Source organism: Gossypium arboreum, chromosome 6, assembly GCF_025698485.1.
Source record: "Gossypium arboreum isolate Shixiya-1 chromosome 6, ASM2569848v2, whole genome shotgun sequence".
In the NCBI taxonomy this organism is placed as follows: Eukaryota; Viridiplantae; Streptophyta; class Magnoliopsida; order Malvales; family Malvaceae; genus Gossypium; species Gossypium arboreum.
The window spans coordinates 130,896,758-130,922,514 of NC_069075.1; the positions used below are offsets into that span (position 1 = coordinate 130,896,758).

General features: G+C 34.8%; 2 protein-coding genes and 1 long non-coding RNA gene across 6 annotated transcripts; all 3 read left to right on the top strand.

The window, feature by feature from the left end:
• Window positions 1-4,546: 4,546 nt before the first annotated feature.
• Window positions 4,547-7,233, top strand: LOC108455817 (uncharacterized). Its single transcript, XM_017754370.2, has 6 exons — window positions 4,547-4,812; window positions 4,900-4,969; window positions 5,059-5,164; window positions 5,657-5,755; window positions 5,842-5,958; window positions 6,036-7,233. The coding sequence occupies exons 1-6, from the start codon at window positions 4,677-4,679 to the stop codon at window positions 7,050-7,052; spliced, it is 1,545 nt and encodes a 514-aa protein (XP_017609859.1). The 5' UTR covers window positions 4,547-4,676; the 3' UTR covers window positions 7,053-7,233.
• A 191-nt stretch (window positions 7,234-7,424) lies between these two features.
• On the top strand, window positions 7,425-12,366 carry LOC108455826 (uncharacterized). 3 transcript variants are annotated; one of them, XM_017754393.2, is made up of 4 exons: window positions 7,425-7,865; window positions 8,169-10,159; window positions 11,601-11,704; window positions 11,996-12,366. In XM_017754393.2, the coding sequence occupies exons 1-2, from the start codon at window positions 7,635-7,637 to the stop codon at window positions 8,355-8,357; spliced, it is 420 nt and encodes a 139-aa protein (XP_017609882.1). In that variant the 5' UTR covers window positions 7,425-7,634; the 3' UTR covers window positions 8,358-10,159; window positions 11,601-11,704; window positions 11,996-12,366. The 3 variants fall into 3 exon arrangements, with proteins under 3 accessions (XP_017609882.1, XP_052885799.1, XP_052885798.1); XM_053029839.1 differs by having other exon boundaries at window positions 12,081-12,366; XM_053029838.1 differs by having other exon boundaries at window positions 8,169-9,700.
• Window positions 12,367-14,257: 1,891 nt separating this feature from the next.
• LOC108471677 (uncharacterized) lies at window positions 14,258-18,295 on the top strand. Of its 2 annotated transcripts, none has more exons than XR_001869514.2 (5): window positions 14,258-14,874; window positions 16,618-16,721; window positions 16,791-16,873; window positions 16,955-16,994; window positions 18,101-18,295. It is a non-coding gene; the product is annotated as an uncharacterized LOC108471677 (long non-coding RNA). The 2 variants fall into 2 exon arrangements; XR_008284350.1 differs by lacking the exon at window positions 14,258-14,874 and adding an exon at window positions 14,890-16,516.
• The last annotated feature ends 7,462 nt before the right edge of the window (window positions 18,296-25,757 follow it).

Here is a 25,757-nt window from a genome sequence, read left to right on the forward strand (position 1 = left end):
ATAAAGTCTCCAAAGAGACAGTGTTCACTGAATGGTCTCATAAAGTGCCCAACCATAAGGTAACATAACAGATCTTGAAACAGCCCATTTTCGATAAAATCGGAACAGTAGTTTTGGGACCACAAATCTGATTCTGAAAAGAAAATTTATTTTAATATTATTTTATGATCTACAGTATGATAATAATGTCGCATGAAAATTTCATAAAGAAATTTTATTGATTCTATGTTTAATTTGATAAAGGACCAAATTGCACAAAGTGTAAAAGTTGAGTTCTAATAGCTAAAGGGATTAAATAGCTATGGAAGTCAAAATTTGAGGTCTTTAAATGGTAAATAGACCATTAAAAATGCTTAGTAGTTAAGGATGATGATTCATCCATGGAAAATAAAATAAAGAAAATGATGAAATTGGAAAGTGAAATAATAAAAGATGATAAATGATAAAAAAAAATGAAAATATCATCAATTTTATCATCTTTTTCCCTAAAAATACATGGAAAACCTAGGAAAGAGAAAGCAAGCTTTCTTGGCTTAATTGGATCTAGATAGATCAAATTTAGAGTTAGAGCGAGGAAAAGAGAAAGTATCGAATTAGTAGATTTTACGTACATGAACATTTATTGAGGTAAGTTTGTGTAACTAAATTGTGTTTATTTTTATGCTTGAATTGAGTGTGGTATGTGTTTATATGAATTATATAAATGTTATAAATGTATGAAATAATCACATGCCCGATAATGTTCAAAAAATGATAAGTTCCATTAGAATAATGAAATTCGATGGATACATGATTTTCCATATTGAATGTGGTCCCGCATATGTTGCGGACAGAATATAGCTCGGACAAGCAATCCTGTTATAAGCCCTCTCAAGCGTCTTGTTATATAGTTCTTACGAGCATCCTAATCGGTAGTGATTCTGCATGTGTTGCGCACTATCGCAGCTCTTTGTGAGTGTCCTGTTACATGATTCGATCGGTTGTGATCTAGAATTTATTGCGGACACAAATGCAGCTCTTTGTGAGCGTCTTGATATAGGCTCTTATGAGCTTCTTAACATGGCTCGCTTGAACTTCCTGTTATGCTATCCAAAGTTCCTGTTACATGGCTCTTTGTGAGTATTCCTGATAGGCTCTTCGTGAGCTTCCTGATTAAAAGTTCTCTGTGAACTTCCTGTTATAGACTTTTATGAGTTTCCTAGTATAGCCTGGATAAGCTTCCTATTACATGGCTCACATGAGCATCCTGATATATGGCTGAGAGTGTGCTTCCTGATTATGTGCCCTTAAGGGGTACCCTTGAATATGAATTGACGGTTTCTGATTTGTACACTTCGAGTGTACTACATGTGTATCCATTGATATTTCATATAAATTCAACAAGCAAAATCCTGGCATAAGAAAATATGAACACAAAATGAATTATTACATGTATCTACCTAAAATTTATGAAAATGATGATACATGATATATGGAAGTATGAGATGGTGATATATGAACATGGAACTTGTTTGATGAATATGTTCATCTAAGATTATAGATTTGTACACTTCAAGTGTATTTTCCCAGGTTTCTATTGATATTTTAATTGATTTAATGAGCAAAATCCTGACATGAAATAATCTGAACTTGAGACAAAATATTATACAAAATGTACTTGAAATACATGCGTATGAATTATATATATTATTTGAATTCATGATGTGGAAAGTATATGTATATGGGAATTTGATTGTTATTGAGCCCATACATGTTTCTTGATGTTTATATGAGATAATATGCCTTAGAAATGAACTATTACCCATATGTACATGAAGTACATGGAAATGACATTACCTGATATAATGATGCATGAATTGGTTGTTACATGAATGTGGATCATGCTTGATGACTTTGATCATCCATGATTAAGGACTATTATATGTGATTACTTGGCTAACATGATGAGGATATTTGTTTAGAGCTTGTGATAAAATTGGTTGATAGTGTCTTGCATGTTTATTTTGAACATAAATATATGGTAAGTTATTTACTATGTTATACAAACTTACTAAGCATTTCATGCTTACTCTGTTTTATTTTCCCTTATTTTATAGTAATTCAAAAGCTCATTGTATTGGAAGCATTGGTGGGGATCGCTCACACTATCTATCGGGCCATCTTGGTATATATGGTAAATTAATTATGGTTATAATGGCATGTATAGGTTAATTAGCCAATGTTGGCATGTAAATGTTTGGGTTATAACTAGCCATTGGAATGGCTTATGATGAACATGTTTTGATATGTATAAATGAGGCTATAACATGTTTGGTGTGTGCTTAAATGATTGATTGATAGAAATTATGCTAGCATATTGAAAATTAATCCTAACATATTTGATAAAATATGCATATAGGTGAATTCGATAAGTTAAGTAAGCTTGTATATTTAATTATATGATAGTAAAGTGTCATTTGAGGTGTTTAAGAGCATATTAGGTGTATGTGATGATATGTCATGCACGAGACTTGGTTTTGACTTGAATTAATTGTTTTAAAATGACTTGTAAATGTTTAAGTATTGGTGTAAGAGGAAGACCGATTAGGTGAGAAATGTGGCTCGAAAAATAGCCTATTTTTGTCCACACGAGCATGGGTCTCAGCCATGTATGACACATGGCCTAGCACACGAGTGTGTGGATTGGCCGTGTGACCCCTGTTCCCACACACGACCTAGCACACGGGCATGTGGATTAGCCGTGCGACCCAAGTCAGAGAGTTACACAGTCTGAAACACAGGCGTGTCCCTGGCCATGTGAGCCGTACAGCCTGACCACACTAGCGTGTGACCCCTACATCTACAAAAAATTTTGAGATTTTGCGAAAAATTTTCTGAGTTCCTGGTTTAGTCTTAACTCGTTTCTAATGCATGTTTTGGACCCCGAGGGTTCATATAAGGGACTTTATGATTGATTTCAGACATGAATATTGTATAGTGTAGAATATCTGTTTATTTAATCTGTTAGTTCTGGTAATGCTCTGTAACCCTGTTCTAGGGACGGTTTCGGGTTAGGGGTGTTATAGAACAACAAACACTCTAAACCCATGCAAAAATACGCATATGATCTTAATTGGCATGCCAACCATATCCTAGTCTTCTACCAAGTTTACATGGGTACAAATGACAAAATGTTCTCTTTATCAAGATTACTTACTGAACAGAGTAAAGAATCATATTTTTTTTCTTATAAAGAGTATTTTTAGAGCTAAACCGAAGATGAAATACAATTTCACATTTTCATCAAAAAGGATCATACAAGCTCTGAAAACAAAAAAAAAAAAAGAAAAAAATTCATATCTTATAGTCATAGCCATAATTACACACTTTCACGCCAATATTATAAGACAACATGTTAAATTTTCCATAACATTATTCAAGCTTGATTGAATAAGATCACATGAGTGGTTTTTGCCACATATTACTCAAAGTCTCAAATAACAAATCATATAACTCCTTGAAACATGGTAACCCAACCTATCTTAAGTAACACACATATGAAACCAAATTCTAAATGAACTATGTTCTTCTCACATTTATAAGCAACTATAACATATTTAGAATACATTAATTCATACATTTAACAAGGAAACCATAATAAGTTTCATGAGAACTTACATTTCAAAACAACATAAAGGAAATATCCTCCAACAAAGCCTTCACTCTACAGTTTTCTCCTTTCTTTGTTAGAACTTTCTCTAACAACTTCTTTTGCTACAAGAATCATAACAAGGAAAATAAATATATATCAAGAGAACATGAGACTAACATGAAATAGCCATATGAATGGCTCAACAGCCAAATAGAAGTATATAAATATGAAATGAGATGATAAAGTGTTAGGAGTTCGAATCCTAAATAAGTGGGTGATGAAGATGATGGGGAGAATGACTCAATGAGGCTTTTATGGAGTCAATTTTTGTAAGAAAATGGTGAAAATTGAAGAGAAAATGAATAGAGAAGGATAAAAAAGAATTAGATAAAAGTTTTTCTACAATATGGTCAACTGGTAAGGATATATAATGAAGGGCTTTACCCTTTTTCTAACCTTTTAACAATTTAAATTACCAAAAAAATAATTTAACAAGTCAAATTTCATAATATGTGGCCAAGATTTTTTTTAGTGTAAAAATTGGTTTATAATGTTCTAAAAATCATCTCAACAATATATAAATTTAAGACTAATGGGCTAAAGCCCAAAATTTTATTTAATATTAAAATAAAAAGGAAGAAGATTCAGAATGAAAATAAAAGTGGCCCCAATCCATTAACCTAAATTCCAATCAATTCCAATCCATTAACTTAAATTCCAATCAAGTTTTACAAGTCTAAACTCCAAGTTTTAAAATTAAATATTTTGATATAAGATGGTAATAATTTAGAGTTGAAAAATAACAATGAAATTGGGCTAAAAGGATATAAAGGTATAAGCCAGTCTTTGTTGAATACTAATTACTGTGTCTGTATATAATTTTCAACTTGTTTTTCCTTATTTTTAGGAGGGAGATTTAAAAGGTTAAAACACGAAAAAAAAAATAACACATTTGAAAATATTTGGCCGCCCGCTCAAAAATCAGAAGCCCCCAATATTTCTTTAAAGCTCAGAAAACAAAAGGTCAAACCAGAAGAAGAAGTAAATGGCTCAAGAAGCAAGGCTAAAACTGAGAATGCAAAAGGAGCTGAAGCTCCTTCTTGTCGATCCTCCTCATGGCGCTTCCTTTCCTACCCTCTCTTCACAATCTGATATTACTGATCTCTCTTCCATCCACGCCCGTATGTTCATTCTCCCTCTCGCTTTTGCTTCACCCAAAAAAATTATTTAAAATAATTAAAATCCAAAATCTGGATGATGTTTAACAGAAATAGAAGGTCCTGAAGAAACTGTTTATAGCAAAGGAATCTTCAAGATTAAGATTCAGATACCTGAAAGGTATATCTAAGTTGCACAATGAATTTCAATTTTTCTTTCGCATTTTCTTTTATTAAAAGGAGGAGGGTTTTTTTTTTTTTGCCTTAAAGGTATCCACTTCAGCCTCCGATTGTGACTTTTGCGACGCCAATTTATCACCCGAACATCGATAATGGAGGTCGAATTTGCCTTGACATTCTCAATCTTCCTCCCAAGGTTAGTTTTGTTTTAGTTCCCAAGAAAATTGTAGTGATACTAAGTATTTATCTTGCATAATTTCCTTTGTATGCTTTTATTATATTTGAAGAGACAGTGAAACGATTATTTCAAAAACTTTTAAACTGATGGTTGGAAGAACTCAATTGTTACGTTTAAGTTTCTAACTTTAAAACTTTAGATTTATATTCACTCAAAGAATGTTGTTGACCATATGTGCAATATAATGGATCCTTGATCTTTATCCGAGTGGAATCAAGTTTAAGGTTATTGAACTTTCAATTGTTTACAGGGACCATTAAACATGAAGAATAGACTTGTCTGACGTTTAAGTTTCTTTTTTAGTTAGTAGACACTGAAATTTTTATGCTAAAAAACCATGTTTGCCTCATTGATTTCTCTTCTATTTCACTTCTAAAATGGAAGTTTTGTTTCTTTAAAGTATCTGATATATGATATATGACATGAAGAGTATGGTCCTCATCTAAACAGGGGGCATGGCAACCATCATTGAACATTTCAACAGTGCTTACAAGTATAAGGCTATTGCTCAGCGAACCAAATCCTGATGATGGCCTAATGTGTGAAGCAGTAAGTAGACTTTCTCTCAAGATAAATTGATTTTCCTTTCTTTTCCATGTTTTCCCTTTACTTTTGATATGTTAATGAATCTACAGAGTAGGGAATACAAGTATAATAGACAAGCTTTTGACCAAAAAGCACGATCAATGACTGAAAAATATGCCAAGGCTTGTAGCTATCAATGCACTGAAACTAAAGTTGATTCAACGATGGTATTAGCAGTTAATTTATTTGATTTTTATGTTGTTTGTTTTGGATTGGTTATTCTTCATACTTCTTTTGATTGCAGGTGGAAGTTCAAGGATTGGACCAAGCATCAAACCATGGTGGTCTGGAGCTTAGTCCTAGCAATAAAAGAACACATGGCATTAGCCAAAAGTTATCACTGGAATCTACAATCTTAAACAATAAAAAAGATGCTGACCAGAAGGTGCCTAATCACAACTTATTTCTTTCGGCATCGGGAACTCAAATGGAATGTAAGCGAAAAAGAGAGAAGGAAAATGATGTGTTGAGCGAATACAATCTTAACCATGAAAAAGTTAATGGAAAAGGGCGGAAATCATCTTCGAAAGTGTCTGGTCAGTTCAAGGACGATTTTGATAACAAGGAGAATGTGGACCCAAATTACCTATCATCACTCTACCAACATCAAGCTTCCTCTGAATCCTCATTTTCTCTGGCTAGCGACAATCAACAACTTGACCAGCATGAAGATGATAATTCAGCAAACAGCAGCACAAAGAGCAGTTCAAAGCTATGCCAAAGCCAGAAAGATCCATTTGGGTCTATGGAACCAATGCAAACATTTGAAAAAGTGAAAATTCTTGGGACAGTTGAAAAGAGTCATGTTGACAGAACCGAAAACATCTGTGCCAATAAAAAAACTGAGAAGCTTAGTTCAGTAGGTAAGAAGCTTTCACTGGGACTCAAAGGCTCAGCACATAGACAACAGGTGAACAACAAAGAGAATGTGATGCCGGTTCAAAACTTGCCATATTCAAAGCCCCAAACTCTTGAAAGAAAGGGGCTTGGTCGTAAGCTATCTTTAATTCCTTCAACACAACAACTGCAACAGGGATGCAGGGGTGACCAGAAGCCGCAGTCTCATCAAGTTGTTCAAAGTATGCAAGCTGATGTGGAGGTAAAGGAGAAAGGAGCAGAAGAAATGGAACAAGAATCTTCAATATCTGAAAAGGTAGTAGTGCTAGATAGTGAAGACAGCGAGGGGGAAAAGCAGACTGCCCCATTGAGGACGAGAATGCCACTAGCAGCTAGGAAGCGCCTTGGGAGGTGGAGAGTTTAAGGCTAGAATCAAATAGTTATAGCTTTCTCTAGTACTATTTGTGTTCTTTGGTGTATTTGCATGGATGCTTTATTGAATGAAACTTTTAAAAGTGTTAAAGACTCTTTGGTATATAACATGGTCCATGGTTCTATGGACAATAGAATCTTAAAGTAGTGATTTTGCATTTTCATCAGAAAAACTGGTTTTGATTAAAATTAGTCTGTTGATGTAGAACGCCATTTGGTAATAACTCTCTAATGTAGAAATGAAAAAACTTATTACCTCCTATTGCATCCCAAAAACGAAAATACAAGAAAAATACAACTTGAAGATATTTAAATAAAGTAGAAAGAGTTTTGAATTTTTTTTTTTAAGTTAACTGACAAAAAAGTGAACTTATCAGTTAGTTTTTATTTAGGGGGTACACAAAATCTGAAAGAGTGAGGGCTGAGCCACCAGAAATTAGAGTTATGGTCATTGTTTGAGAAACCCACTCTTGAGTAGCGCCCGACTTGGAGAAAAGGCGGTCGGATTTGTATAAGACCCTTTCTTAACTCTGTTTCGCTCCAACTGGGGAAGCAGTACACCCCACCAAATACCATGGCATCTTTCATTTGCATCTCCTTATCCCCGCCGTCCATAACCCTAGCTCCGCCCTCAACCACCTCCACCTCTTCTTCTTACACTTCCACGGGTGTCATTTGCAGATACCCCCTCGCCTTTACAGTCTCTAATGGCCATCAACGGAGCAGGAGAAAGACACGTCATGTGGTTTGTATGGCTCCCGAGGAAGAGAAATTGACTCGCCGCAATCCCCTCGATTTCCCCATTGTAAGTCCTTTATACTCTGTAACTAGTTTTTAATTTCCTTGCTAATGGGGTAGGGAAATTTCAAGTTTTTCGCAGTCGGGGCAATCCCTAACTACATGATACGATACCTGTGGTCAGCTTTTGTGAACAATAAAACGTTATGCAGTAATAGTTAAGATGATTTTTTTTGTTTTTTTTTTGTTGCTGTAATACTCTGTTTTATTGTGTTTGATTAGTGGGTAGTGGCAGTTTGGCTTAGATAAATCAATCATTTGAGAAACATGTTGTTTTCATTGTGTTTTTTTTCCTTTGTTTAAATGGCAGGAGTGGGAGAGGCCTAATCCCGGGCGTAGACCTGATATATTTCCTCAATTTAGCCCTATGAAGACACCATTACCACCACCAATGCCATACGATCCTCCAGAAGAAGATGAAGAAGAGGAAGAAAAGAAAGAGGAAGAGGAGGAAGATCCTGAAAAGGAAGAAGAACCCGAGAATCCTGATAAACAATAGTTAGAATTTGCTTGGTTGTGAACCTGAAAATACTAGTCTGCCTCACTTTTTTTGTAGTACTGAGTTTCAATGGTGATTCCAACTTGCTTATTTGCTTAGCATATTTGAGTGGATGCAAGAGTCATCCATTTTTGGAGTATCTTCCTCAGGCTAATATAGGCTAAGTTAGGTCGTCTAAGTTCCTATTTTCGGAGCATAATAAGTTACAAGTCTTTCCGAAATGGAATATACTAGTTTCTTTTGGTTACTCTGTTCTTAGCTGCTGTTTTCTTGTTCATTTGTTCTGAAAAATCCAGAGTGCAATACAAGGGTTAGGACTTCATGGTTTCATTGTCGGTTATCTTGATGAGAGGATGAGCGGATTTGGATTCTCATCGTGAAGCTACTTCTATTGCATCTATGACTTGAATCTTTGATATCCTCTTGTATTAGCTCTCATTAACCCTCATCTTATGATTTAAGTCTTCTCTTGCAAGATCCACAAGAGGAATAAACAGAGATGATCTTTGCTTACTGCCCGATCCCCAGAACAGAGTTGCTTCATAACTATTTATCAAGCTTCTGGGTCCACTTCTAAAGTTCATACATTTTGTTTTTTTTAAAAGAACATTCTTTGTAGTTGGAATTTGATGAAAATGACGAGGATCATCACAGTGAGCAGCAGCACTTAGCTTCATCTTCTCTCAAAAGGCATCATGGATGGGGTATCTGCGCTTCTGAGCATATAATCACAATGAAGAAATACAATATGATTGGATTTTATGCTAAACATCCCCAAAATACATAACTATAGACATGATTAGCTAGAACTTTTAGAGGGAAAAAGGAACACATATCTCTAGTTTGCATCTATCATGGATATATGGACGATATTTGCCGAAAGGTTGCCTGATTCAGTACCAGGAAATGTTACCCTTGTTTCAGTTTTAGTAGCATATGCAGGTTCTCTTGGTTCTTGCAGAAAATTTGGCCCAAAATATAGTAAATGTTATGTCAAGCTTTTTCGTTTATATTACTCTGTGCCAACTCACGCTATTTGTATCATGGACTCGATTGTGACTAAATATTCTTGGCATTCCAAAATTTGATAGTTAGGGTTCACATCATCATCATCAAGAAAAATATTACTATTTTTCCAATCTCTGTATATTTTAGGGTCTGTTTGTTTTGAAGTAAAATATTTTCCTAGAAAAGCTTTCAGCGTTTTCTGGTGTTTGTTTAGGCTGAAAATATTTTCCTCAAGCAAAATCAATTACAAAACACGGTAAAAGAGGCCCTTAATTTTGGAAAATGTCTTACGGATTTCATTTCTGTAAGACATTTTCTGGTTCCTCCTTTATCAGGTAAGCTCCTTCTTCTTCTTCCTTCTTCCGTTCTTCATTCCTTTTCCTTCTTCCGTTCTTCATCTTCTCTTCTAGGTTTTTGTTCTTTTCGTTGTTGATCTCTCTTCATATTCATCTTTTACGTTTGCCTGAAATTCTTGAGCTTGATTAGCACAAATGAACCCATTGGGTCATAATTTCACTTCCAGTCCATTAGCCCACCTCTCATCGTCATCTTCACCAGCCCTGGATACCGACTCATTATGTTCTTTTTCTTCATAATCGAATATTTTTACCTTCATTTTAGAGAAGGAAAAAAAAAAAAGAGAATAATTGCGGGATTAAATATTGAATTTTGAATTGAAAGTAATATCTCTCCAAAAGGGGGGAAAATGAGGTTGTTTATTACGTTGGTAGCAGCAGTTTTATGTATCTTATGCATCAATGTCTTCGCCGATCCCGTTTTCCCATCTCATATAGGTATCTCCATTTTTCTTTCTCTTTATTTTTTTTATCTGAAAGTTCCGGTTTTTAATGTAAAATTCAGACCTCTTTTTTAGGAATAATTCATCTGAATGTTGTTTGGGTTCTGGGTTTTCTTTAATTCTCTTTAATTTTGATTTTTCATGTATGAAATATAGAAGAGTTTAGCTCATGAGACCTAATTTAAAATAATCATGCTTGATAATTTTTTTGTTTGCTTTTTTCTGGATTAATGAATATTTTCTGGATTATTAGATATGCTACTTGTTTATTGTTAATGATTAGTAGTGTAATATATGCTCCTTTTCCAGTCCTTCATAGTTAGAAAATGAGTTTTTCCTTTTTTTGGATTTGGAATTTGATTCAACCTAGTGTTGTAATAGAATGATGCTAAAATTAGATATCCTTTGTTATTCAGCAGCCTGAGATCGATCCTTGTTTCGGTAACAATGAGGAATGTTTTCTGTTTTTCGCAAAATTAGAAAGGATTTGCAATTTTATATAGTTTTTTTACTTGTAGCAATGGATTTTTTAGAGTTAATAATAGGTGTAGAAGTTGAGTATTTATCTGTTGAAAGAAAATTTAATGCTGAGAGCTGATTGTAAGATAAATCTGGATATTACGGATCATAGATCATGTTCTTATGCCTGGGTAATGTGTATATGTGGACTAATGAAAACCTAGCGGTTCTTTTTTCTTGTACGTTTGCTGTTTTGTTTTATTATTACTTCTTGTTCTTCCATATATATATATATATATATATATCTGTTAATAGCTTGAGATAAAATTACTGCATTTTTCTTTGCATCGAGAAATGGTTTGAATACTTCCATTTCGATCTGCTCTTTCTCTGTTTTGATTTTTTCATCATCCAGTGATTTTATCTTCTTTGATCTCTAATCTGCTGTGGGTTTTCAGTTTGCTCTCTTTGAGTTCCACTTTCGGGTTTGCCCTCTTTGAGTTCCACTTTCGGGTTTGTTCTTCCTTGTAAATATTTGAATTCTTTGTCCATCTTTAGATGCTTGAACCTTTTTCAAGTGGTGGCTAAGTTCCTGTGATTATCATTTTTTTTCTCAAACGGATGAAAAGTATAAAAAGAAAAGTGGGAAGTGCTGAATTTCAATCGACATTTATGTGGTTTGGGTTCTATATTCGTTTATGAACAAAAGTAGTTATATAATGTAAAATTTCCTCGATAATTTTTATCTGGGTTCTGAGCCCTAAGCTAAATTGTTGTAAATTTCATCCAATAATATATAATATGTATATAGATAGATAAGATTGCTTGATATTGCATTACTTTGTGATTTGCTTTTATTTTAGGGAAATTACTTAACAGTTAAGTGCATTGAGCTAGTGTTGAACCTCTTCTTCAGTAATGAATATTTTGAGTGTCTTTCAGAGAAATGCTATAATGAATTTGTTTTTTTCATGCAGCAACCAGTTTGTATAAGTAGTTCAAGTAGGCCACGTTTAAGTTCGAACCAGCGACTTCTTGGAGTTTTGCTGCGAGTAAAAGGCGCGTCCATTTCTTCAAACAGGTTGGTGCTTAGAGCTCTCTGCAAGTTTCAAATTCATAGCACTTGCATTGGTTGTATTTACTGTGATTATTTTCTTTGGGATAATTGAGGCTATGGTTGCAGCCTTCTATACACATGTATAAGGGCACTAGACATAGTTTCTATTTCAGTATATACAATAAGTGCATGTGTAAATGTGGGGCGTCCATGTTCTTTGTACATATATAGCAAATTGGTAGTTGTGGTGGTGTTTAAGAGTGAAACTGTAGCAAATTGGTAGTCTCAAGTGTATCCTCATTAATGATATTGCAGGTTATTAAGGATTTTGCAAGTGGTGAGATTAAGCAGGTATCAAGTTTGTTTGACTGTTATTACAAAACAGCTTCATTGATTGCAGCTAGTACCAAGGGAGCCGCCATTTTCAGTGGAGCTGATCGTAGTGTAACAGAGCAATGTATGAATATGGAAAGAATCTTGGCCTATCATTATCATTCCAAGTTGTTGATGACATATTGGATTTTACACAATCAACAGAAGTTGAAGCCTGTACCAATATAGAACAGCTTTCTTAGGATATTAATTGGTTCCTTGTAAGTGATTGTATATTCATACAAGGCTTTGAGCTTTGACTTGAACTCCTAGTTTCAATTTCTTCAAATTATAGATTTGTCTGAGAAAAATAATTTCTCTGTAAAATTAAATTGATGAACAATAAAATTTTTGTGGTCATCAATATTAAGCTAATAAACTTTCATTATGTATACAAGGAAAACCTATGTTATAGGGGTTTCTCTTTTTTCTTCTTAAAATATTTGTGTTTGACGTTTATCGAAAAAGTGTAAATAGAATTTTGTTGTTTTCAATTTATGACGGTTAATATTGTAGCTTAATAATTGAGTATTATTATATATTTAATTTAATTTATTTATTTATAAATAAATCATTGCAATATATGCAAAAATAATTTAAAATATAAATTTATTAATATATGTAAAACAGCTTTTTCGAAAAATATTTTCAGGAAATCTGCTAAACAACAAAAAATATTTTACACAGATTCATCCAAACAACAGAAAAGTAATCATTTTCAGAAAAATAAATTATTTTTCAGAAATCATTTTCTAGAAAATATTTTACTGACAAACAAACGAAACTTTACTCATAATCCAGAATATATATCTATATCTATATATATATATATATTGTAAACGTGAAATGTGGCAGTTAGTGGAAGAGAGAATCAATTAAATTAGATGGAAGGCTTGGAAAACATGAAGAAAATCTACGTAGTAAAGGCATTTTCTCCTCTTCTTGCATTGTATGTAACAACCCAGAAATCTAACTTGGTTCATATTCAAAATTTCAATAATTGACTGTTAGAGTTGATTGAGAATGGTACCCCGATAGCATTGAACAAAAAAAATAATGTATGGTACTGAACCAAGCCGTTAAACCCATGATTCCCAAATGGCCAGGGAGGGAGGAAGTCGCTTGTACTAATAGGCAATCAAAAGATTATATATTTCACAAGTATAGTAGAACGGTTTGACCCCTCGTTTTTCTCTAGCTACCAGTTCCCAATTTTTTTCATAGTTCCTGGTAACTACAAGGAAGGTTAGGTCTGAATGTCAGCTGGTCCTAAGATTGGCAGTTAAAGAACCCAAACCCAATGGCCCAAACTTTCTTTGACTACCAGTTCCAAGCTCCTATTTCCTGCATTCTTTCAGGCTCTCCAAACTCCACAGTAACCCATGGTATATGCTTCTTTTCCTTGGCCATCTCTTCTTTCATCGTTCTTTATCATCATAACATCAATATTCATTCATACACATGTGTGTATAGATAGATAAGGCTCACCCTATACTTGTATTTCCTTCTTTGTTGCAGTCTCTGACGCCCCTTTTGTTTCGGTCTCTATTGCGGCTATTGATGTCGTTACTCACCGAGCCTGCAGCTTCTGTCACAACCTTGCTATATTACAGTGATAATCTGCCTCAGAACATCATCTGGGAAAGACTGGTTCGACATGAAATGTTAGACCAAGAGAATTACTTGTTCCATTTCCTCGTCAACTTCTTGAGATGTTTTTGTTAGACTATGATTACCACCACACCACTACTTCTCAAGCAGAAAGGCAAGATTTCAAGTGCCTCATCTCCTTTTCATGGATAGCTGTAATTGTTTGTTCATTTTGGTGATTGAGTAATTTTGTTTTCTCTAAAAGAAAATATTGTGTACTAATGAGTAATGACACGTTCGATTCAAGCATTTCGAAGCAATTTTGTATCAGGAAATAAAGTCAATATAGAGATGTGTATGACTGAAACTTTTGAATAGGGACTGTACAGGGCTTTGCTTTAGTAATTTTTGTTTTTGTTATTATATTCTTAAAAGTTTTACTTCCATCATGCATCCAACCAAAACATTAAATTTGTTTTCTGTAAATCTCTTATCACTTTTTCACATCTAGAAGATTAAAATCTAACGATTTAACTTTTGAATCCTACATTACTCGGCTGCAAAAAATTGATGATGGACATTGAGATTCCAGCGTTGAACTCAGCCACCCTTGGAACGATTAGGGCTGCTAAGAAAGTATGGTGGAGGGAAGAAGTGTAACGACCCCAATTTGGTTCCTAATTTATTCAATTTGAATCCTAATTTTTAACTTGGAGGGATTAGGGTTGCTAAAATTTATTCAATTTACATTAGGTCTTTTTCAAACAAGCTAGTTTTGAATCCTACATAATTTCATGATTATCAAGTTAGTTTGACTTATTTGTTAACTTTGCTACATTAGGGTTAGTTTGGCTTATTTGTTAACTTTACTACATTAGGGATCAAATTGAATAAATGTAAAAATTATCATGAAATTATGTAAGAAATAGAAAGTATAAGGTCCCTAATGAGAATATATTAAGTCGAATTTTAATCCGAAGCTAGGAACTAAAAATTATGTTTTTCCCGAGTTCAATGACTAAATTGAATAAAATGTCAAATATGAGGGAAATTGAAAAATATAATTATATGAGATCATGTATATCATAACATTGTATAAAAGTGATTGGTATTGATTTGTTATATAAAATAATTGTATAGATCAAGATTTGGATGAAAGTGGATCTAATAGGGGAAAAACTAAAATTACGGATTAATCCCAGAAGTATCCACTCTTTTCACATTTTGAACAGGTAAGTTAATATGAAACTTACTACCTTATTTTATGTTATGTGTAATTTTGCGTTTGATTTCATATATATATATATATGTTTGAATATAATTAGAGTACTAGTGAAATTGACATTCATGGCTAGTAATAGATTGAATTGAAATGTTATGTGAGGGTTGGTTATTTTATGGTCATGTACAGGGTACAATATGAATTATGGTTGATTACACGGATTGGTAATGATATATATATAAGGAAATGATGTTCGTGTGAACTTAGTAAAAGGTTAGGATACGAATGATATGCCAATAGGGTTATACGCGCACTTGTTAAGAGATTTTACATGTTATAACATGATTTAGCATCTATTGCAAATTTTTGGGCTATGTATAACATAGTTTTAGCCCAGACAGGTAAACTAATGTAATTTCAACTTGTGTGAGCAACTTAATTCACCTGTGTATCCGAGTCCATTTTACTATAGTACCATCAAGCGATATTTATCTTAATTGAAATAGAAAGACTTGAAAATGTATTGATAAGAAATGATATATGTTTATAACTTGCTATGTGACATGAAGTTGCTTTGATATTAAGTGATGTTATTCATGATATGCATGTGTGTCTAATCTATTTGAATGGTAATGTTGGAAAGTGACTAGTTAAGGCATTGTAATGCCCCGAATTTGCACCTAGAAGTATTAGGTATTGAGCATGGAAATAGTTAGGAGGCGGCACATAAATAATTAATTATGTAAGAAGTGACACAAATGCATGTTTGTCTCAATGGTTAAGTGTTCTGGGAAGTGCCTGAGAAGTTTGGGGTTCAAGCCTAAGCAGGTGCAAAAAAGTTTTGCTTTTGAAGGAATAAGCACTGTCTCTGGGCAATAGGCTTTTAAACAATTGTGGGGATAACATGTCATAAAAAGCCTGCTAGCCTAGTGGTAAGTGGTGTGTGGAGTGTGCTAGTGGTCTGAGGTTCGAATCCCTGTTTGTGCAAATAGAGATTATTTTTACTGTTAGCTATGGGAGGTAGTAGAGTTTGACTGAAACACTGCAGAGTGGAGTGGAGTTTGAATTGGTCATGGAGGGAGTTAAAGAGAGATTTTAGGAGGAAATTAAGGGGTTTTGAAGTAGATAGAGTGTTGGAGCCGAATTGGGAGTGTAGGCACTTGTGAGTTCGACTTTGGGGAGGAAAGAATTCAGCTGTGCAAAAATCACTCTCATTTTCCTGTTATTCTTTTGGTTCTTTTTCTCTGTGAATCGAAATATAGCATTTTGGGTACCTTTTTTTCTTATGGCCTGTTCCAAAATTGCACTTTTCTTCTGAGCCGGATACTCCATTTTTTTCTATCTCAACTCTTTTAAGTCTAACAATTCTCCTCTTTTGGTGCTTAGCTACCTTGGCCAATTCTCCTTCTTCTTCTTCACTCCCAATCGGTTTTGTTGTGCCAATCATCTCTCCTTGTAGCCGAACCTTTCCTTCTCCATAAACATCTTTCACTTCTCTTCTCTCCTTTCTCTGCTTACTCTCAATTTTTCCCCTCTTCTTTTTAAGGCTTGGCCGAATATTACTGCTCTTATTGCTCCACTGTGCCGACTTTTCCCTTCATTGTTATCTGTCATTTCTATAGTCACTGCTATTCTTCGGATTTGCATTTTAGGTAAGTCTAGCTCTCGGTATGGATGCGATTCTTTTTCTTTCTCCCTCTTTGCTATGTTAGTCTAAAACCTAACATCTTCCTCTGCTACCGTTTTTTTATAGGGGTGTGATTGTTTCACCTTGCGTCTATCATTCTGTGTACTGTCGGCTCTGGTGTGGGTGTAGGCCGATTGCCCCTTACCTCTAGTCTTGGCTTGGAGTTTTCAGTAAGTGATTAATCATCTAGTTCCACTATTCTTTTGACTAAAGGTTGATAAGATTCAGTTTAAATGCAGATAATCCCTTAAGGCAAAAGGATTGGGCTTATGCAATGAAGTAAGTGGGCAAGCCTAAACCGACTAATTCAGACGTGTGATAGGTAAGTTTGGATAAATGTTTTGATGCGGGTTTTTGATTATTCAATTAGTATGTGATTAACTGAAGCGTGTAATTGAAATAGGTGGAGTACTCGTGGGCATTCGCACGTCTTCGTGAACAAGGTGTGTAACCACACTGCTATACATATAAATTGGCGAAAGCCCGAAAAGTACAACTATTGACACTACACGAGCGTGCGCTCGCTCGTGTGGTAATCCGAACGCGTAAAACATGGGCGTTTGAGCGTTGAGGCCACCATGAGCGATTTCATGGGCCGAGACTGTTTTAGGCCACGTTGGGCCAGGCTGTGTAGTTTACACGGCCAAGGCTAGTTTTTGGCTTCGTGGGCCACACGGGCGTGTGGACCTGCATGGGCTGCACAATGGGCCTGGGGCCCATTTCTCACTGTTGGACTGTTAAAGTTGTACGAGTCGTGCGAGACGACTGTAACCTTCTGTTGGGTAGGTAAATATACCTAGACCCCAATGTGTTGAAATGACTGTTTTACCTTTATAGGATAAAATGACCGAAATACCCTCATAGGGTAAAATGACCGAAATACCCTCATAGGGTAAAATGATCGAAATACCTCCATAAGGTAAAATGACTGAAAATACCCTTGTAGGGTAAAATGACTGTAATACCCTTGTAAGGTAAAATGACAGATTTGTTCTACGATGTGTATGACTGTATTTGAGCATGCCACGTTATATGTATGTTGCATTGCATGGGGTGGGATATATGATTTTGGAGGAAGTGTACTGTACTGATATGGTCGCACGGGTCGCACAAGACGACTGTGGACCTACTGATGGCTTTAAGCTTACTATACTGGCAGCTTTGCTGCAATACTGTTTTAGTGCCGCAATTGGTGCTACTTGGTGTGTAGGGCTGGGTGGGTTGATTTTATCCCCACATGGTGTGTAAGGTTAGTACGGAGATGGTGTGTAAAGGCTGGACTGGGTAGGATTTTCTGCTTGCATCTTGACCGACATCTTATCTTGATCGACATTCTATCGCATTGATCATGGTTCTTGACCGACATTCTTTATCTTGACCGATTAATGTTATTGAAATGGGCTGAAGCCTAGATCGCTACTGTTACTGATATGGGCTTAGGCCCAAAATTTATTCACTCTCTGTTTGTCTAACTGTTTGTTATTATGGGATTACACACTAAGTTTTCGTAAACTCACCCAACAGTTTTAACTGTACAAGTAATCCTTAGGCAAATCAGTGCTGCGAGGGACCCGGAGGTGGACACACAACAGCTTACGCTTTTGAATTTATCTTTTAATTTATAAGTAGTTTTATTTGGGTATTTTTATGTAAAAGGCCTTTTTTAAGTTTTATTCTTTAATTTGGGCTTTTATTATTACATTATGATTTATACCTGTTAGTGGTACGATACGGGTTTTCAAAAGATATGCATGATTTACCAATATACCACGAATACGCAAAACTATTTCAGAAGCTTCGCGATAAACGAGAATTTAAAATTAATAACGTTTTAAAAGAAATACTTTTGATAGTGACGCAAGTTTTAAAATTATTTTCTAGATCACATTATGGATAAATAAACATTGGGTTTTTCAAACGTTATCATGATTTATGAAAAACACTTCAATGTGACATCGCTAGATCCGACCATAACATCCAGGCTAGGTTTGGGGTGTTACAGGCATTATGTGCCAAAGATATTTAAATTGCATGCCAAAGTGATTGGTAGTTGTTATACTGATAAGTGATCAAGATAAGCATAGTATTTCCATTTAAACTTACTGACAGTTCTCAATGTTTACTCTAGTTGTTTCCTTCACTTGTAGTTTGTCACCTTACGGAACTGGTCAAGCCAAATCAATGTGAAGTACACACTATAGATGAGAAAGTAGATATATATTCATTTTGAGTCTAGATATTATGGCATGTACATAAGGACCTTTGTTGTGCAAATGATCAATTTCGAGTTAATGGTTATGTGGTAATGTGATAATGGTTGAACTTGTATATTAAGTATCGCATGAGACCTAATTGATGCATGGTTTAGCCTTTTGTGATGCTAGCATGTGTAATGATCTTAATTGGTATGGTTTGGCATGTTAAAGATTGCAAGGAAGATAGTTGGAATAGCCAAGTTGATAAATGGCTTGAGAAATGGTATAATTGAATGTTAAGTATGAGATGTGATTGAATATATGCTTTGTGTGATTTATGTTGGAGTCATTTAAGTGCCAAGCTTCTAATTTGTACAAACATGGTATGTTTGAATGGTAAATGCAATAATTTAGCATATCTACTTGCTAAATGAATGAACTTGCACAAATGAAAAATATTTGTTTGATGCTAACTTGAACGCTTGATTTCACATGTTTATGAACTTGAATTACCATGGTTTGATGTGAATTGATTGAGTTTTGAATTGTAAAAGGTTACATGAATAGATATAAGGGTTGGATTGAAAGCATGAATTGGTACCAAATGTGATTTTTACCAAAACAGGGGCAATGTCGCAATTACCTAACCCCAATGTCACTACATAGTTCGAAAGTGAGTGGTATCGAAACCGTTGAAGTCACAACGTAACTCACTAACTGATGATGTCACGACGTAGGAACCATAATATTATAACGTCGATCCAAAATTTTTAAAACTTTACAATTTGGTCCTAATTCAAGCTCAAGTTAGCAAAAGAGCTTTCGTAAGCTTGTGTGGGACCTAGAAATAGTTATGTAACATATTATGTATGTGAATTATACTTAAATATATGTGTGAATAATTGAATTAATTTTTTTTAGTTGCTCTAGAAAATAGTTTAACATTTTGTAGCTCGAACCTGGCGACCGGGTCAAGCAAAGGGTGTTATAATAGGAGCCATTGGATAAAGGAGGAATGATGATGGACAATGCTTTATCACCTAGTCAAAATTCACTTATCTCTTTCAAGGATATGCTCATGAGCAATGACTCATGAGGGAATAAAGTCAACCATGAAAATGTAGATGAAGATGATTTGGTTACCGACGTCATTAATGGCATTCCTTTGATATAATTTTTTATAGGATTCATGCTTTGGTGGAGAAAAGAATGAAGAACAAGGTTGTGGTAGGTTGTGGTAAAACTATTGGGTAGAAAGATGGAATTTAATATGTTGGTGTATGGGGATAAAAAAATAAACTTATGAGAAATTAACCAAAGTGTTGACTCAAGCTTTTGAAGTGGTTGTCTATGTGCCAATGGAAGTGGCCACTTCCACTATCACTGTGTTAGATACATAACTTTCCTTGCTTGTTGACATGTTTGACCAAAATGTTATGAAGATTTGATTGCATATTTTAAGGATCTTATGAAGCCAATATGGTGTTTATCAGTGGAGAAGAGATTATGTAACACCCCAAACCCGACCCAGACGTTATGGCCGGATCTGACATGCCACATCAAAACGTTCGAAACATTTCAGGTTGTTGTTCTAGAAAAACTTACTTAGTGTTTTAAAAGATAATTTCAATACAGGTTAAAGTGAATGGAAGCTGAGCACCAGGTAGGAAACCGGAAAAGAGGAGGTGAGTCCATCGGACTACTTAAGTACCAAGCTCCTTTCGGATCCAATCCTAGACATGCACACCACTATTGCCACACCTTAACGTCATGCATATTTCCAGGAATCCAATTTGATTAAGTCCTTTTTAGGAAAAGTGATTAATTTTGGAAAATAGTTTCATTGCGGAAGCTTTACTTGTTGTCGTGTTATTTTGAAATCAATTACTGTTTTTGAAAACACGCCCTAAAAGCTATTCAATTTCAACAGTTAATATAAGTAATACCTATCTTAATAAAACATATTAAAACCATAAAAATAATTGAGCAGCCTTATTACAATTAAATAACTAAAAACCTTAAACGTAAATAAAAAGGGATGTCCAATTCACCAGAAGAAAATCAACTTGTAGAATGTGTGGCCACTTCGAATCCCTCACAGCTCCAAGCCTACTATGGTTGGGGATTACCTGCGTGGATGAAAATAAAAGAGTGAGTTTGGGGAAAATCAGTGTGTAAATTAACCCAACCATAGCCTATATCATTTCAAACCACAGAGAACAGAATAAGTTGGCCTTAGCCCAGAACAGAAGTCAGAATAGAGCCCATAGGCCCATAACAGAACAGAACATATATCACATGTTTATGCAAAACCCAACCCATATCCAACCACATGCACCCCCATACCAACCTTTCACCATGTGGGGAGACTACTCGACCCACCCAACCACTACACGCCACAGAAATATGCAGCATGGCTGCCAGAACAGATAATGTGACAGAGTCACCAGAACAGATAATTGTGGCAGAGCCACTAGAACAGATATATGTGGCAGAGCCACCAGATCAGATAATTGTGGCATAGCCACCAGGACGCTTCCTCCATAATATAACCCATGTCCCCATACAGCAGATATACAATTATGGCATACATCATACATAATTAAATCATCATGCTTTTCAGTCAAAAGTAACCCTAGGGGTATAATGGTAATTTTGCACCTAGAGGTATATCAATAATTTCCATACATAGGGGTATTCAAGTAATTTCACTATTCTTAAGGTTTCCATGCATAACATAGCCATTTACGTACGATCAGAAACACTTACCGCATTTTCTTACCGAATTGGGCCTGTTGGCCCACTATCCCGATTTTGGCCCATTAAGCCCAAAAACATCGAAATGCACAGAGTCGTGCACTCTACAGTCTTATCACTTTAATCTACCATACACATCAAACTATTAATCTCAAGAGCATTCGCACACTCGCATGTTCTCAAAATACCGGCTTTTCGGCATTTTGGCTTTTCGGCTTTTGCTGATCTAGTCTATAAGAGGTGTCGATTACACACACATTTGCGACGATATCTTGACGAGATCCACACATCGAATCGCCTACAATTGATTACTAACACGTTAATCTAACTATCAAAAACGACTATGTATTAACCTCTTACCATATTCGGCCAACCATGCCTAAAACCCTATTGCTCTTACCTTCTTGCCGAAATATGGATTAGATCCAAGGATCCAACCGAATAGTCTTCAAGTCTTTCTCTGCACGCTCCCTTGTTCACGCTAATTCTTACACATTCAAAAAAGAAAGAGGCATAATGCCCTTAGTCTAAACGTTAGCCCCCCTTAAGGGTTTCGGCTTTTTCTTAAAACATGTATGATTAACGCAAATTATTTCAACAACTTACCTATCATTGTTCGGCTTAAAAGAGTGCACCTATCCACGATCCTAACCCCGATCTATCGTACTCGTAAGAAGAAACAGATTCCAACAACCCAAGTTTCGGCTTCCTCCACCACAGGTTTATAGATTTCGACTTTTATAAGTAAGTAAGAGAAGAGAAGTTCGGCTACCACTAGATTCGGCTCTTGGAGAATATGGGAGATGGTAACAATAATGGATGCGACAGAGAAGGAAGGGTATGAGTTCGATTATGAGGAAAAGAGAAGATAGAAGAAGGAAAAGGATGAGAAAAGAGGTAGTATTCAGCTATGGAGAAAACGACACAGTGAGGGGTTTCTAGGTTCGACTAAAAGAAAAAGAAAAGATGAGCAGAGAATTTGGTTTTGTGGTTGTGAAGTCGACACAGTGAAGTCTTCGATTTTTAGCAAAATAAAAGGGAAGAGAAGAGAAACCTAATTTTCGACAGAACAAACTAAATAACCTAGTCCCGAAATACAAAAGAATTCGACAGCCCTAGACCAAATGCCGAAATTCCCAACATAAGGTGCCCTAGCCGAATATGCACTTGCAGGGTCCCCTATACGGCTAACTCCTACTTCATACTCAGATTCCTTGATTTTCTCCTCTTATCAACACCTAAATCTTCTCCCTTATCCCCTCCTTACTCAATCACCTGAGCAACTCAAACTCCTCCTGACAGTCTTTTACTTGAGTTCCATTGCTTACCTTTTCTAAACATAAAAAATAATTCCCTTAATATGCTATCATTGTGACTTGAACCTCAGCTCCCCCTAGCATCCACACGCCACTTTTATAGCCTTCCCAGTGGCGTCACATGCCATTTTGCCACCTGCTTCTTTGTGTTTTATTTTACCCAATTAATACTTAAAAGCCCAATTAACCAGAACCCCTTTTTCCTATGGAACTAAAATTAACTAAAGTTACCAAGTTTTAACTTAAACTTGGGTCTTCTAGAGGCCCACTAACATAATTAAACCTACGCCAAACAGACAAAACATAGAAATTTTAAATTTGCCAACATACACAGAATTCCCGAAAATTGGGGCGTTATAGATTAAATCAAACAAGATTAGTTTTCTAGGATTCTTATATGGTCCACTTACCTTATATGTTGAGATATACAATCCATGAATATATGTACAATCCATGAATATATGAGCTAACTTTATGATCTATTGTATCCTTATATTAAGGACAATTGATTATATATTGAGATATGCAATCCATAAATATATGAGTTGACTTTATGATCTTTTGTATCCTTATATTAAGGATAATTGATTATATATTGATATATGCAATCCATGAATATATAAGTTGATTTTATGATCTTTTGTATCCTTAAGTATAATTGATTTGATGAGATTTGGGCAAATCAAGATGATTTAAAGTTTACCTTATGAAGATGGATTCATGCTTCAAATATAAAAGGTTTTTTCAACCTGGTAGAGGTTTTATGTTAAGGCAAGTGACTTTTTAAGTGGTTATTGATGTGTCAAAGGAAGTGACCATTTCAACTAGCACATCGACAAACAATATAATTTGTCTTATTTAAAGTTGGAAATCTTTTACACTAAATTAGTTGGGCAATGACTTAAATAATTTTATGGATAGTGTGTTAGCCAATATTTGAATATCTATTTTGTGGAGCAACAAATCTTTAAAGATTGGATCAAACCGGATTAAGTAATCAAATTTTGTGAAACATTGAGATTGAATCAATATTGATTTGAAAACTTATCTTAAAGATCTTTGATTTATTTTGGACTATATAAGTATATTTGTAAAGCCTTTTATGAGGTTATTTTAATGGGATATTGAGTGTAATTTATCTTTATCATGGTAAGCCTTAAACTCTTATATATTGGAGACTTTTGTCAGTTAGAACCAAACAGCTAGAGTACTTATCAATTCATTGAGGAATGTTATTTCGGAGAGTGCATTTGTGTTAGTAAAACATTTTGTTGTTGGTTCTACACACTAAATTCTCAAAGGGAGAATTTGATGGTGAGAGGTCTAGTCTTTGTGATACAAGAGTGAGGATTCTTCACTATGATGTGTTAGAACTAGACTCATTGGTTGTATTTGTTTCAAAGATAGTGGATTCATCTCACTAAGCTAAGCCCTATAAATATAGGGAAACTGAATTACGTAATCAATTTATTGTCCCTTATTTTATTGTGGATGTTGCAGTTTGATCAAAAGTGCCCACTTCAACTGTCACTTTTTTTCATATTCTATTTCTTACAATTATCGACTGATTCAGGTCAACACGAAGGCTTTAAGGCGTGTAACAATGACACTATCTTTAAGGTTCTATTTTCGTCACCTAAGCAAAAGAGTTACTGAAAAGTGTACCTCGAGGATACAATGAAACCCGATGACTGCTTATGTTTTGCACTAATGAAAATAGTCCACTAAACATTAAGTGGAGCATAACAAGAGTATCAAAATTTTATAACGAATTTCTATAGCAATTCTTTATAAAATAATATTTGAACATTAAAAGATAGAGAAGAGTAAAAAAATTAGTCTTTTTTCTTTGTATTTTTTAGTAGTCATGCAAATGAAAATCCTCTCTTATTTATAGGAGTTCTCATGTCTCTTTATAAAGATAGAAGTATCTAATGGATGCCTATTTGGATAGTCACATCTATTAAGAATGGATACAGTTATTCATTACATATTACTTAAATAATCATAACCTTTTTGTTAATAATAAAGTAACATAACTTTTAGTAACAAGAGACATAATTCATCACTTTTGAATAGTGATAACTAGGGATAGCGATGAGGAAGGGCAAGGGTGGATATTACAAAATCCACTACCACTTCGCAATTGGAACATTCTACTCCACTACCTACCTTGTTCTGCTATAGATGTATAATCTTGAAAGCCACTACCACCTCCATAGATGTTGGATTCATCCATCCCCGCCCTACCCCGCTCCACTTCAATTTAATTGTTGCTACTTATCTTTAATATTTTCAATATTTTTAAAGTCAAGTAAATATTTAAACATAATTCTTCAAAATATATGCAAACATGAAAATATGATTTTTTTCTATATTACATTATTACATTTTTTTTTACCTTTTTAATAGTTTATATATTCAAAGATAAAATAATAATTTTATATTATGGAATAGGTCGGAACAGGGCAAGAAATTACTATAACCGCTCCATACCCACTATCTAAAAGAAACAAATCCATCCTATTCCATCCCGCATCCATTTTTCAAACAAAAAATCAGCTCCTTTCAAAACAAATCGATTCAAAATCCATGAGACGGTTTGGGTTTTGTCATCCCTAGTGATAACTTCTACTTAACTACCAAGTGTTATAAGTTTTAGTTACTTATTGATGAAGCTTATTGACATTGAGAATGATTACTTCTTGGTTAAAATTTGATCCAGAGATGAATATACAAAGGTGCCAGTCGAAGGACCATGTATTACTTTTGAGAAATATTTGACTGTGAAGCCATGGGAACTAGATTTTACAACTTCTCGGCCTTTTCCATCTAAAGATGTATTTCAAGATGAATAGTGGTAGCCAAAGGCGTTTTGCAAGGATGGGTTTAGTATTGATTTGAATAAGCCATAAATCATCATTAATTGGACAAGTCA

Coding starts and splice junctions, on each gene's coding strand:
- LOC108455817 (XM_017754370.2), top strand. CDS start 4,677: ATGGCTCAAGAAGCAAGGCTAAAACTGAGAATGCAAAAGGAGCTGAAG. Junction 5,165..5,656: donor TTCTCAATCTTCCTCCCAAG/GTTAGTTTTGTT, acceptor TCATCTAAACAG/GGGGCATGGCAACCATCATT. Junction 5,959..6,035: donor CTAAAGTTGATTCAACGATG/GTATTAGCAGTT, acceptor TTTTGATTGCAG/GTGGAAGTTCAAGGATTGGA.
- LOC108455826 (XM_017754393.2), top strand. CDS start 7,635: ATGGCATCTTTCATTTGCATCTCCTTATCCCCGCCGTCCATAACCCTA. Junction 7,866..8,168: donor ATCCCCTCGATTTCCCCATT/GTAAGTCCTTTA, acceptor TTTAAATGGCAG/GAGTGGGAGAGGCCTAATCC.